This window comes from Podarcis muralis, chromosome 8 (assembly GCF_964188315.1).
Source record: "Podarcis muralis chromosome 8, rPodMur119.hap1.1, whole genome shotgun sequence".
Taxonomy (NCBI): Eukaryota; Metazoa; Chordata; class Lepidosauria; order Squamata; family Lacertidae; genus Podarcis; species Podarcis muralis.
Window position 1 is genome coordinate 86,265,027 of NC_135662.1, and position 13,079 is coordinate 86,278,105.

Consider the following 13,079-nt stretch of genomic DNA (forward strand, 5'->3'; position numbering starts at 1 on the left):
CTCTGCGGAGCCGGGCGGAGCCAGGCCAGCCGGGCGGCGCGGCAGTTCCGGACTCGCCTCCGCGCCGCAGCCGCGCTCTGGACCCGCTTGCCGAGGTCGCGAGGGCGGCCTAAGGGGCGCCCAGGAGCCCGTCGCCATGCAGCCGCCGCCGCGCAAAGTAAGTCCCTGCGTGCCGGGATCGCGGAGGAGGAGGGCCCTCCTTGGCACCCGGGCACAGTCGGGGCCGCGGGGTCCCCGAGACGCGCTCCCGCTCCCTCTCCGCCCCCTAGTCTGAAAGGGCGTGCGCCCTTGAAGCGGGCGGCTTCCTTGGCAGCGCCGCGTCAGGCTCTAAACTAGGGGCCCCCCCCAAACTTTTGGGAACCTGTGGGCACATTTGGAAAGCCAATAAGCTCTTGCGGGCGCCACAAACGACCCATTTCGCAGAAGGAGAAAACCGTGGAGATGTGCAGAAGCTCCTCCCAGGCAACGCGGGAGGGGGGTGGGCATCTACGCGCACCTCAGAACAAATGAAACACAGGGGAAGGGGCAAACCCCCCCCCCCCCCACCAAGAAAGCAAACATACATCAGTTAGATATAAAAATTGGGCAGGGGCTTGGCTGGTGATGGAGGGGGTCTTGGTGGAAGGTGCCACAGTGCCTGTAGGAGCCACATGGAGCCCCCCCCCCAACCTCTTAGACTCTTCCATGCATCATAATTCCCAGCCTTTGTATTTAAAGCCCTTAGCATCCACTACCTTGTCATCCTTGCAACAACCCTTTTGCAGAGACTGAGAGGAAGAGTGACTTGCCCAAAGCTAATTATGGAGTTCATGACAAGCAAGATTTGAGCCAGGGGCTTCTAGACGCTATTGCTACACCTGCTCCATGTGGGTTGAGCTCCTGGAGCTTCTGCCCACTGCTGGTCCCTGAGGGCAGCTGTTACTGGGGTCCTGCTGGTCCTCTTCCCACTGCCTCTGGGTTCGTAGCCTTACGGTTCCATTCCTGTGCAAAATAGGGGGTTCCTTTTCCTTCTGCTCCAGGTGTGTATGCATGTCTGCTCCTTGCCCTGTTGGAGGGCCTGTTGCCATTGATAAGGTGCAAACTCTCTTTCTTCTGCAGGTTAAGTTGACCCAGGAAGTGAAAGTGCACCTCATAGAGCAGCTGTCGAGCCTTCAGAACAAGCAACAACGGGAGCTGGAACTCCTAGAGGACATCAGGTAACAAACTGAAATTGGGAACTGGGCAAGCTCCTGAACAGGTTCCGCCACAGGCCTAAAGGCTACCCTTTCCCTCCCCTGTTAAACAGCCTAAGACAGCCTTCCTCTTTACAGACATTGAATCAGAAAGCAAGGGATGGAGATTGACCTCTTGCTAGTGGGTGACCCATGAACTTCCAAGAGCCTACTGCTCCTTATCTGAGAGGCTTAGCCTGTAAAGAGCATCAGCCTTAAGCTAGAAGTGTGGTTCACCTGCTTACATTAATCCAGCAGTCATTTGTGTTGCTTCTGTACCTGAAGTTAGCATGTTATGTTTCAGGGACTCTTCCAATGGATCAGTGCTGGGGTTCATATTTAAAATGTGGGGATTACTGGACAAAGCAGAGTGGTTCTGAGTAGCATGTGCTCAAACCTGAGCCATTACTGTGCAAGGCTGAGGCGTCTCAGGGCCAACGAAAACAACAGCTGCTCAGTAGTCCCTCCCCCCCCCTTTTGCTGGAGGCCATGCGGGTTAAAATAATGTGAGCTGCTGGGTTATTAGGTAAACTGCTCAGTTGAGGTCTTCTCTGGAATTTTCTGTCAGGAAGTATGACACACTAATTGTTGTTTCGTAATTATTACTACTTTGAACTTGTTTTTTAAAAGCACCATGCAGTTTCTGAGGTTACAGTTGCAAGGGGGAGTTGGGTGCATGCTAGCTGGGCTTCCGCTGAGTCCCAGAGCTCTTCACCCAGCAGATCTTGAGAGCGAGATTGTTCCCTTGCCCTTAGATTCTGATTGTGCAAGAAGATTGGGCTGTGTGGTTATTCAGGGCCTTTGTCTTCTCCTTGCTTGCAGGTCCTACAGCAAGCAGCGATCTGCCATTGAGAGGGAGTATGGGCAGGTGAGACAATTCAAGGCTTCTGAGCTGCTTGCTTGAAATATGTTGCATGCTCCCATTTAAATTGGGTGTAGCCAGCAAAATATCATGGCGGGGTGGTGGATATAACCAAAAAGTGTCTGGCCTTAGCAGTGGCCATTTCCCCAGGGTTTAGAGCTCTAACTAACAAGTCGTGTCAAGAGATGGATACAGACTCTGCTTGTGCCGTCCATTGTAAGCCAGCACTCTTCCCTAGCTGAAGGAAGTGACCCAGTGAGCAGGCAAGGATCATTTGAGCTCTTCCTTGGAGCTGATAGACCTAAAGAGCTGGCTGCAGCTGCTTCTTGTGACTTTTTATACTTGGAAGTGGGCAGACAAGGAGTCAGCTGTAGCTGGAACTTGTACAGCAAAGGGTCTTGCAATCACTAGAAAAAGTTGAAATAAGAAGTGGTACTTATCTGACCGTAGACCTGATTCCCACCTGGGCCATGTTTTGGAGAAGCCTCCTGGGTTATGCCCGGACTATGCTATCAAACCAACATGCCTTGAAGGCCTAACTTCCTCAGCAGTGGTGCTGCAACAAGATACTAGGCTTTATGTCCTCACATTACTGAGTGTTGCTGACAGAATCCTACCCTTTAGCCCTCCTGCCTAATCTCTGATTCTCTCTTGGTTGCATCTGGCCACTGCACACATAGATGGCTTCGTTTGGCTGTCCCCACTGAGGCTTGGGCCATTATCTCTTGAAGTCCCAACCTGGGATTGCACGTGAGTAGGAAAGTGATCCCTTGGTGTATCATATCACTCATCTGCATTTGATCTTCTGCCATCTTGTTGGACAGCATCCTTTTCATTCCTCCCCATTTGATTCTTGCAAGCCATTCACTCATGTTGACAAGTGCTGTTGCCATCCTCCTGGGGGGTTACATAACTGTAACAGGACTGGCCTTGGAAGGGTCCTTTCAGGCACTTTGCCTGTCTAGAACTGGACATGGAAGATGAGTTTGGGGACAAACATGCCTTTTAGGTCTGATTCTCGTATTTAGCAGGATCGTTTTCTGGACTGCTGAATATTACTCCATCTAAAGCCATAACTTTGAACACTTTTTTTAAAACAAAAGAAGCCAATATGCAATTTCAAAAGCAACTCCAAAAGTCATTGGAGTAGAGAAATGTCAGGCAAGGAAATTGTTAATGACCTGTTCCTCTTCTCTCTTCTCTTCTCTTCCTTTCTCTCCCCCCCCCCCCAGCAATTTTTCTGGTTTAAAATAAACTAATTATAAGGCATATTTGTGTGTATGAAGTAATTCCATGCCTCTAGAAACTAGCCTGCCTCGGGAAAGGCTGGTTTTCTGTCTGCTGAAATAGGGGAGCATTTGAACATGCACTGCCATTCCCTGCTGCATGAACTTGTACATTTTAGGAAAGGCTTCGCCACATGATTCTTCTGGTCCTTTCCAAGTTCATACCCTGTTAGCATCTACTCTCCTGTTGTGCTGCCCTCGACGTGGATTCACACAGACAGTTTGGGACTTGCATTTTCTGTATGGGAGACCTCATACAGGCAAAGGGGCTGGGAGCTGTGTGTGCCAATCCATCGCGAGGAAGTTTGCTTTTCAGCAGCTTTTCCAAATTTGTGAACATTATTTTTAAGCCAAATGTGAATATATATATATATATATATATATATATATATATATATATATATATTGCTTTCGTAGATTTTCACGGGTACTGGAATGCAGGTTTTGGTGTCCTCAGGTGTCTTCCCGTGTAAAAGATGGGGTGTCTAGGCGACGTTTCGACGAGGTCTCACTCGTCATCTTCAGGCTGGTGTTTTCGGCTTCTTGTTACTGGAACAGAGCAGGGTCTCAGTGTTTGAGTTCCTATAAATACTGTTGAGGTGTGGTGTATAGCCTCCAATGTTCTGGGCAGAGAGGAAGTTCCCAGGCTAGTGTGCCTTTTCTTCTTTTGTTCCTTAATTACTTGAGGGATATCTTGAGTGATTTCTTGAGTGATATCCTGAGTACCACTTAGGTGGGTCATTAGGTGTGGATTAGTTGCTAAAGCCTTTGTGTCTTGACCTCTTGAACTTTGTGAAGAGTTTTTCTGAGAAGATGCACTTAGTTGTGCTCTGGCTTGGCTTCGTGTATAGGGGCGAGCTGTGGTTTTGTGGCCTGTGCCAGCCAGATCTGTGTAGGGATTGCAGGGGGGTGCAGCATCCGGAGGTGCCACCATGGTTTGGCTACTGGATGGTGTCTGTAATTTATCTGTGGAGAGGGTCTGGGTTTGGGTCTGGTGTGGTTGATTGGTGATGGCGTTCTGTGTGCCTCTGGCTCTGGTGTCAGTTTTTGTGGGGAGGGCTAATTTCCAGATGTCTGGCAAGCGGGATGTGTCGTCACGCTTGTTCATGTTGTGAGGGTGTTTCTCTATCTCGATGGCTTCCATGATTATTCTCTTGTGGTGATGTTCCATGTTAAAGAGCAATTTGGAATCTGCAAAATTAATTTCGTGTCCTGTTTCTTTCATGTGTTGGAAAAGAGAGGAAGTTTTTTCTTCTTTTTTGACGGCATTCTTGTGTTCTGCAATACGTGCATTTATTCGTCTGTTTGTTTGTCCAATGTACGTGGCTGGGCAGACTTTGCAGGGTATTTCATAGACCCCTTGGTTTTCCAACTGGATTTTATCCTTGGGGTTTCTGAGGATATTGGCTATTTTTTGGTTGGTGCAAAAGGCTGTTTTGATATTGTGTTTATGGAGGATTTTGCTAATTTTATCTGTAGTGCCCTTGATATAAGGAAGGAGGGCCATGCCATTGTTTTCTTCTGTGTCTTGGTTTTTGGGGGGTGTTTCTTTTTGGATTAGCTTCATAACCCTGTTTTGCTGGTATCCATTGGCAATTAACACATGCACGTATTGCAGAACACAAGAATGCCGTCAAAAAAGAAGAAAAAACTTCCTCTCTTTTCCAACACATGAAAGAAACAGGACACGAAATTAATTTTGCAGATTCCAAATTGCTCTTTAACATGGAACATCACCACAAGAGAATAATCATGGAAGCCATCGAGATAGAGAAACACCCTCACAACATGAACAAGCGTGACGACACATCCCGCTTGCCAGACATCTGGAAATTAGCCCTCCCCACAAAAACTGACACCAGAGCCAGAGGCACACAGAACGCCATCACCAATCAACCACACCAGACCCAAACCCAGACCCTCTCCACAGATAAATTACAGACACCATCCAGTAGCCAAACCATGGTGGCACCTCCGGATGCTGCACCCCCCTGCAATCCCTACACAGATCTGGCTGGCACAGGCCACAAAACCACAGCTCGCCCCTATACACGAAGCCAAGCCAGAGCACAACTAAGTGCATCTTCTCAGAAAAACTCTTCACAAAGTTCAAGAGGTCAAGACACAAAGGCTTTAGCAACTAATCCACACCTAATGACCCACCTAAGTGGTACTCAGGATATCACTCAAGAAATCACTCAAGATATCCCTCAAGTAATTAAGGAACAAAAGAAGAAAAGGCACACTAGCCTGGGAACTTCCTCTCTGCCCAGAACATTGGAGGCTATACACCACACCTCAACAGTATTTATAGGAACTCAAACACTGAGACCCTGCTCTGTTCCAGTAACAAGAAGCCGAAAACACCAGCCTGAAGATGACGAGTGAGACCTCGTCGAAACGTCGCCTAGACACCCCATCTTTTACACGGGAAGACACCCGAGGACACCAAAACCTGCATATATATATATATATATATATATATATATATATATATATATTTCATTTATATACATTACAACAATGATTCAACTACAATTTTAACATTTCCAGCTTCGACTCCCATCCCTCTCTTTCTGCGGCTCTTTACATTTATTTTCATCCTTGCCTGTCTTAACTTATTCTTTTATTCATCTATTCTCATATATATTTTTGAACTGCAGGTTTTTACAATAATCCCGCCAATGTCTTGATCTGTTTGCAGATTATTTGTAAATACTCAATAAACCATTTCCATTCCTTTCTAAAAAGTTTGTTATTTTGATTTCTTATTCTTCCGGTAAGTTTCGCCATTTCTGTATACTCCATTAGTTTCTATATCCATTCTTCTCTCGTTGGGACATCTTCTTCCTTCCATTTTTGGGCAAATAGCATTCTTGCAGCTGTGGTCGCATACATAAATAAATTTCTATACTTTTTAGGTAGTTCTGATCCCATAATTCCCAAGAGAAAAGCTTCTAGTTTTTTACGAATGTTATCTTAAACATCTTTTTCAGTTCATTATATATCATTTCCCAGTAAGCTTTAACCTTATTGCAAGACCACCACATATGGAAAAAGGTACCTTCTTTCTCTTTACATTTCCAACACTTATTTGATTTTGATTTATACATTTTTGCCAATCTACTAGGTGTTAGGTACCATCTATATAACATTTTCATATAATTTCCCCTTAAACCATAACATACTGTACATTTTATATTCATATTCCATAATTGTTCCCATGTTTCCATTTCTATGTTATGACCAATATCTTTTGCCCAGCGTATCATTGAAGATTTCCCTTGTTTGTCCTTTGTCTCCCATTCCAATAACATTTTAGACATCACTTTAACATTACAGTTTTTCTCTAGTTGTGATAGTTGTTCCCCAAACCCCCGCTTCGTATCCTTTTTAAATACTTCATTCAAATGATGATATTGTAACCATGTTGTTAATACCCCTGATAAATCCTTAAACTCTTTTAATTAAAATTCTCCATCCTCCTCTCTTAGCAAATTTCTATAAGTCACCCAACTTTCCACCATATTTTTCTTTTTCACCGCTATGGCTTCCAAAGGTGAAAGCCAAAGTGGTGTTTTAGTCTCTAATAAGTTGTTATATTTATCCCATATTCTATACATTTTCCCCTAATTATATGGTTTGTGAAGCCTTTGTGTACTTTCGCCTTTTCATACTACAAATAAGCGTGGCAACAAAAAATATTATCATGACCTTCCAAATCTAAAATATGCGGGTTCTTCAATAGCAACCATTCCTTCAACCAGCACATACAGAATGCTTCATAATACAGTGGTGCCTCGCAAGACGAAAAGAATCCGTTCCGCGATTCTCTTCGTCTAGCGGTTTTTTCGTCTTGCGAAGCAAGCCCATTGACAGCTTAGCGGATTAGCGCTACAGCGGTCTAGCGGCTTTTCGCGATCAGCTGTTAAGCAGCTTATCAGTGGAACAGCTGATAAGCGGCTTAGCGGCTTAGGAAAAGGGGGTGGGAGCGGGAAAACCCCGGGGGGACTCGCAAGATTTTTTCGTCTTGCGAAGCAACCCCATAGGGAAATTCGTTTTGCGAAGCACCTCCAAAACGGAAAACCCTTTCGTCTAGCGGGTTTTCCGTCTTGCAAGGCGTTCGTCTTGCGGGGCACCACTGTATAATTTAATATTTGGCAGGGAGAAACCACCTCTCTCTTGCGTGTCTATTAGTATTTTATATTTTATTATTGTTTTTTCCCCTAGCCACTTGGGCTCCAGTGGCGGAGGTGTTTGAAAATGCTGTGCCCTTGGTGTTTCAAGATCAGTGTGGTCCCTGTAACACAGCTGATGACTGGGCAAAATGTGTGCATTTAGACTGGCTGCATTTGGCTTGCGAGCCTTGCAGGATGGGACAACCACTGACAGTGTTTCTCACGCAAGGGCTGGCATGCTGCTGACTCAGCACTGCTCCTGTGGTGCACCTCTTTGCTACTCCCAGTGCCACATGGGGCTTGTCAGGCAAGCAATCAAAACAACAAAGCCATCATGCATGGGGGAAATTGGTTGCATGAACTGACTCTGAGTTACTGTCAGGAAACCACAGTATTCTGAACCTTGGACCAGTGATAACTTTGCCTTATGCTGTTTTGAGTTTCTGAGCGTCCGGGTTTTAATTTAAGAATTGGATGTGCTCAATTAACACACTGACTTCCTGCAGTCCTACACCATGGATAAGGAGGGTGCAAAACATTCCAGGATGTGCTTGACCCTGAGCATCTTCCCTGAGGCAAAAGCACCTGCTGATCAGCAAACCAGTAATATCAGAAGCTGCCATGTCAATACAATCCTGGCTCTTGGGTCTTTATCAGATGCTTGTTACTTTTATACTCTTCTCCCTTAAGTGGGTTAAACCACAGAGCCTAGGGTTTGCTGATCAGAAGGTCGGCGGTTCGAATCCCCTCGACAGGGTGAGCTCCCATTGGTCGGTCCCTGCTCCTGCCAACCTAGCAGTTTGAAAGCACGTCAAAGTGCAAGTAGATAAATAGGTACCGCTCCGTCAGGAAGGTAAACTGCATTTCTGTGTCCTGCTCTGGTTCGCCATGCTGGCCACATGACACGGAAGCTGTACACCGGCTCCCTCGGCCAGTAAAGTGAGATGACCGCCACAACCCCAGAGTCGTCCGCGACTGGACCTAATGGTCAGGGGTCCCTTTACCTTTACTTTTCTCTTACAAAGTTCACTGCAAATTAGCATGGTTCCTCAGTGGCCTCCCATGCAGGCAGGGGCCAGGCCTGCTTAGCTTCAGCCATGCTTCCCAGGCTGCCTATAATAAAGAAGATAGTTGCTGATAATAGCTAATGGAGCTGGAGAATCTCCACACACACACGGCCTCCTCTTCTTCTTCTTGGAACTGCTGTGGAGAGGAAGAGGCAGCCGCTGGAGGCCACTCTGACACCTGCAGCTCAGCAGGGAGGCCACAACAAACACCCTGGGTGATTCATCTGCAAAGTTTTCTGCATGCGGAATTGGGAGGGATACCCAAAAAGGCCAGTGGCCATATTTGCAGGAGCTTTCAGGGAGAGGGAGGGCTGGCTTGTGTTGTTGTTTTGTTTTCGACTACTCTTCATCTCCATCTTGCACGGAGTGGAGAGATGGGGCACAAAATGTTTCAAAATAAATACACCGTATATATTTACAGGCATTGCAAAGGCTGGCAAGTCAGTACCAGAAGAGAGATGGGCAGCGTGGCTGGAGCGTCACCAGTGACTCCAGGTGAGGAATTGGGCTTTGTGGCGAAAGGAGCTGAGCTGCCTTGCTTACTGGGGAAGGGGCTCGCCTGGCTTAGCAGCTGGAAAGGATAGCATTTGAGGAGAAGGGGGACATCGTAGTCCTGTACTCATCTCCCAATCTTGGTGTTCATCTGAATCCACCTCTGATTACAGCTGTTCTCAAGGGTAGTCCAAATAGCAATACCACCGTGTTTAATTACATGTGTGTTTGGTCATGTACATGGGTAGGCAAACCAGGGGCCGGATCTGGCCCAATCGCCTTCTAAATCCAGCCCGCAGACAATCCGGGAATCGGCATGTTTTACATGAGTAGAATGTATGCTTTTATTTAAAATGCATCTCTGGGTTATTTGTGGGGCATAGGAATTCATTCATTCCCCCCCCCGGGGGGGGGCTGAAGGACAGTGGACCGGCCCCCTGCTGAAAATTTTTGCTGACCCCTGGTCATGTATATGCCTGGGGAAATGTGGCTATTGTTCCTTTAAGTGCCCAGCTCTTTGAATTCAAAGAGCCTTTCTCTTTCCTTTCAGCCCCTTAACCTATAATGTTGAAAACCTCTTAGCAGAAAGTGTGGTGGTTTTTGATATTGCATTGTGGCTTTATGCCTTTCTTTAATCAAGACATCTGTCAATGCAGTATCTGTGCTTGCCCTTGAATTTTAGTGCAGGAAGCAAAAGTGCCACCCGGATTACTTTCTTCCTCATTATTACTTGGGAGGAAGGAGGCTCTCTTAGCTGGAAAGCAAAGAAGGCAGGTGGGAGGAAGCAGCGTTAAGCCATCATTCCAGGGAAATGAGGATGTGGGCGCAACAACTGGACTCAGGAAGTGGGTGGAAGGATGTGAGGAGCAAGGAGGGAGAAGCTGGCAACTGGAGCACACAGGCCTGGCAGAAAAATGAGTCAGCTGAACCTTGACATAGTGGATGCTGTTGCCTTGTGTTGTTGGTCTAATGCAGCCATTCGATAGAGCTTCCTCAAATTTAACCCCAAGGCAAGTTCTAAGAATCTTGGAGGATGTTTTGTGGAGAGAGAAGCTGATGCAATGAAGCACAAGCTCTGAGCCTGGACGGGGCTTTATACTCAAAGAGCTCAGGAAGTGGTTTTAGCACTTCAGGAGGCTGCTGATAGATATCGGTGTGTACATAGTCTAATGGGGACTGAGTGCGAATCAGCAAATGTTTAGAAAGATGCAGCCAGCCGGTCTGTACTGCATATACCATGCTGCTTAGTGCAGTGGCTGTCAGGAAATGAAAAGCCCTGGTGTTCCTGGAGGACAGAGGAGTCCTCAGACCTCATGAAATCAGAAGCAGGGGCTGGTGAAAGCTGGTAACGCCTTGACCTCCTCTAATATTTCTGCAGGAGTGTCTTTGGAGTCTGGAAAGGTGTGATCGATGGCACCGTCTCTTCTGGTCAGTCCAGGCTGGCTGCCTCCGATAACTATCGCAGTGTGAGCGCAGAGGCAGCTAAAACTGCTCGTATGTCAAAAGAACACTTGTTCAAAAAGGTACTCTTTGGGTGGGCTAGGAGGGTCCTAGTAGGAAGCCTTTGGGGACAGAGAAGCCGTGCTTGGCTCTGGATGGGGAGGGGGCCTTGAGACTCCGCTAAGGGGTTGAGCAGCAGCTGGCAGAGGGCAGGATGCTGACTGTCGGACCGCTTCCCCACCTGCTCTCCTAGGGCATGGACCAGCTGCTGAATATCCAGACTGAGCTGCTGGAGACGGTGAAGGAAGTCAGCAAAACCAAGAAGCATTACACACAGATTGAGCGGTCCAGTGAGGTAGCCAGAGAGAAGGCTGCCGATGTGGATGCCAGGTGAGCCCCCGGTTCCCTACCCCCCCCAAGCAGGGGAATCCCAAAATACAAGTGCCAGGGGGTCCCAGTGGGCTGCGCCCTGTTGTTCTCGCAAGTCTCGCATGCTCTGGGACTTAAGGTAGAGCTTTCCAGAGCTGAGCATCACTTGGTGGTTTGCATCCAGAGGATCTGTGGAAACTGATGCCTGTTCTTTCCCTCCCCTCCACAGGCTCAGGAAGAGTGACCACGGCATATTTCACACGAAGGCCAGCTTGCAGAAGCTCAGCGCCAAGGTCAGAGGCCCATCCTGCCACCCCACTGGGACACTGAAGCGGGTTACAGAGGCCTGAGGGATGCGCCCGTCGCACAGTGGGCTGGCAGAGAGCTTCCCAATGTGGGGTGTGGGTTTGGTAGGCCTTTGAAATGTCGAGTGCATGGCCCTCTGTTCCTCTCATTGCAGTTCGCTGTGCAGCTGGCAGAGAATTCACAGCAGCTGGTGGTGGCACGAAATGAGTACCTCTTGACTCTGGCGGCTGCAAGAGCCCACCTGGAGCACTACATCCATGTGGAGCTGCCTGCGGTTTTCAAGGTAAGAGCTCTCTTCTTACACTGCACACCTTCTCCTCTGAGGACAACTTTGCGGGCCTGGGCAGCTTCTTGTATAGCTGTGGCAGGCCATAACTTTGAACAGGAAAACCCTATGTGAAGGGACAGTGATACACAGCTTCCTCTCCACCGACACACACTCCCCTAGTTTACAATTTCACCTTCCTGCAGCTGTGTCCCTTTAAAAAAAAAGGTGGGGAGAATTGCATGTTTTTTAGCCTTCCCTAAAATGCTTGGATTGCCGCCTACTGGGGTCTTTTCTTTTGCTGCGCAGGATTTTAGCTTGAACCAGATTCTGTTTCCCAGTTTCTTGCCAATCCCACAAATATCTTCCCTCAAATAGGTCCCTGTTTTTCTCTCAAGGAGTGCAGGGAGTTGCCTCATTTTGGATGACTCCCTGCACTGCAGCAAGTTTGGGTGGAATGATCCCTCTTCTCCTGGGTGTACCTCTGTCCTGGAGGAGCCTCCCTTCCTGTTCCTCTTTTCGCTGTGCACCACCCAACCTGTTGGATCTGTGTTTTGTCAGATGCTGGATGGAGACCTTTATGAGCGGCTCAGAGACCAGCTGACCCTGATCAGCAAGACAGAGCTGGAGGTCTGCCAAGGCACACAGGAACTTTTCCAGCGTGTTCTAGGTACATCTGCACAGGTAACAAGGCGCTGACAAGTGACTGTGTTTCTAGGGGTCTGTAGGGTATCCCCAAAGCTGCTGTTCTCCTAATGGGAGAAAAATACAGGCATATTTTTACATTTGATGTTTTCAGATCTCCTCCAGTAGAAATCCCTCTGTGACTATTCTAAAGCTTTCTGAAGAAGAAGAAAAGTTGAGAAATACAATCATGGCTCTCCAGTGTCCCTTCTCTTTTGGCCCTTATTCTCTTGCCTAGCAAGTTTGGACTTTCTTCCCCCACCTTACATGTCACAGTTTAGTGTTGCTGTGGAACAACCATTCCCCAAATGAACTTGTGGTAGCCCTAGGTCTTCATTTCTGAGTTACTGTAAGCAACTTCAAGTGCTTTTCTTTGGGACCAATCTGAAGAAAATGATAACCACCTTGTTAGACCTTCTCTACCTTTTTTGTGGAATAACCTGTGAGCCCTCAGAGGCCTACCAGCAGGTGGGATGGGGTTGTCTCTTAAGCTTTTCCAACCTGCTGAAGCCCACCAAACTGCACAAGACTTCGTCTGTCTCTGGTGCCCTCTTGGTGTGTGAATTGTTGGAGGAGAAAAAGAATTGTATGGTGGTGTTGCGGAGCTCAGTCAGGAAGAGTAAAATTTGGGAATGGGTGTAGGGAGCACGAGCAAAATTAAAGAAAAAATATGGTAACAGACGGGCCACAGAGATCTATAGGGCAGGGATGGTTGACGGATGGGATAAAGAGAAGCCTACAGAGAAAGAGGAGATTGCACTATGGGATGTAGAGAGAGGAGGAGCACCTGAGAGATTGTGGGAGCAGGAAAATGTAGCATAAGAAAGGTGAGTAAGGGGTAAATACCTTGAGGACCACCCACCTGGACCCTGTGTTCCTTATTTGAGGCCCTCCTTCGTGTGCCTCCTGCACTAGAGGT

At 47.5% G+C, this 13,079-nt stretch overlaps 1 protein-coding gene across 4 annotated transcripts in view; it reads left to right on the top strand.

The window, feature by feature from the left end:
* The window catches only part of FCHSD1 (FCH and double SH3 domains 1), a 23,501-nt gene continuing 10,422 nt past the window's right edge, over positions 1-13,079 (top strand). For 2 of the 4 annotated variants that reach the window (XM_028738169.2, XM_077933462.1), the window contains exons 1-9: positions 1-157; positions 1,099-1,196; positions 2,034-2,079; positions 9,026-9,099; positions 10,475-10,619; positions 10,790-10,926; positions 11,135-11,198; positions 11,366-11,494; positions 12,038-12,160. In XM_028738169.2, the coding sequence (XP_028594002.2) occupies positions 137-157; positions 1,099-1,196; positions 2,034-2,079; positions 9,026-9,099; positions 10,475-10,619; positions 10,790-10,926; positions 11,135-11,198; positions 11,366-11,494; positions 12,038-12,160 (837 nt within the window). In that variant the 5' untranslated portion in view covers positions 1-136. Of the gene's footprint in view, positions 158-1,098; positions 1,197-2,033; positions 2,080-2,753; positions 2,824-6,355; positions 6,420-9,025; positions 9,100-10,474; positions 10,620-10,789; positions 10,927-11,134; positions 11,199-11,365; positions 11,495-12,037; positions 12,161-13,079 lie in introns of those variants that run through there. The other 2 variants (XM_077933463.1, XM_028738170.2) reach the window with 2 other exon arrangements.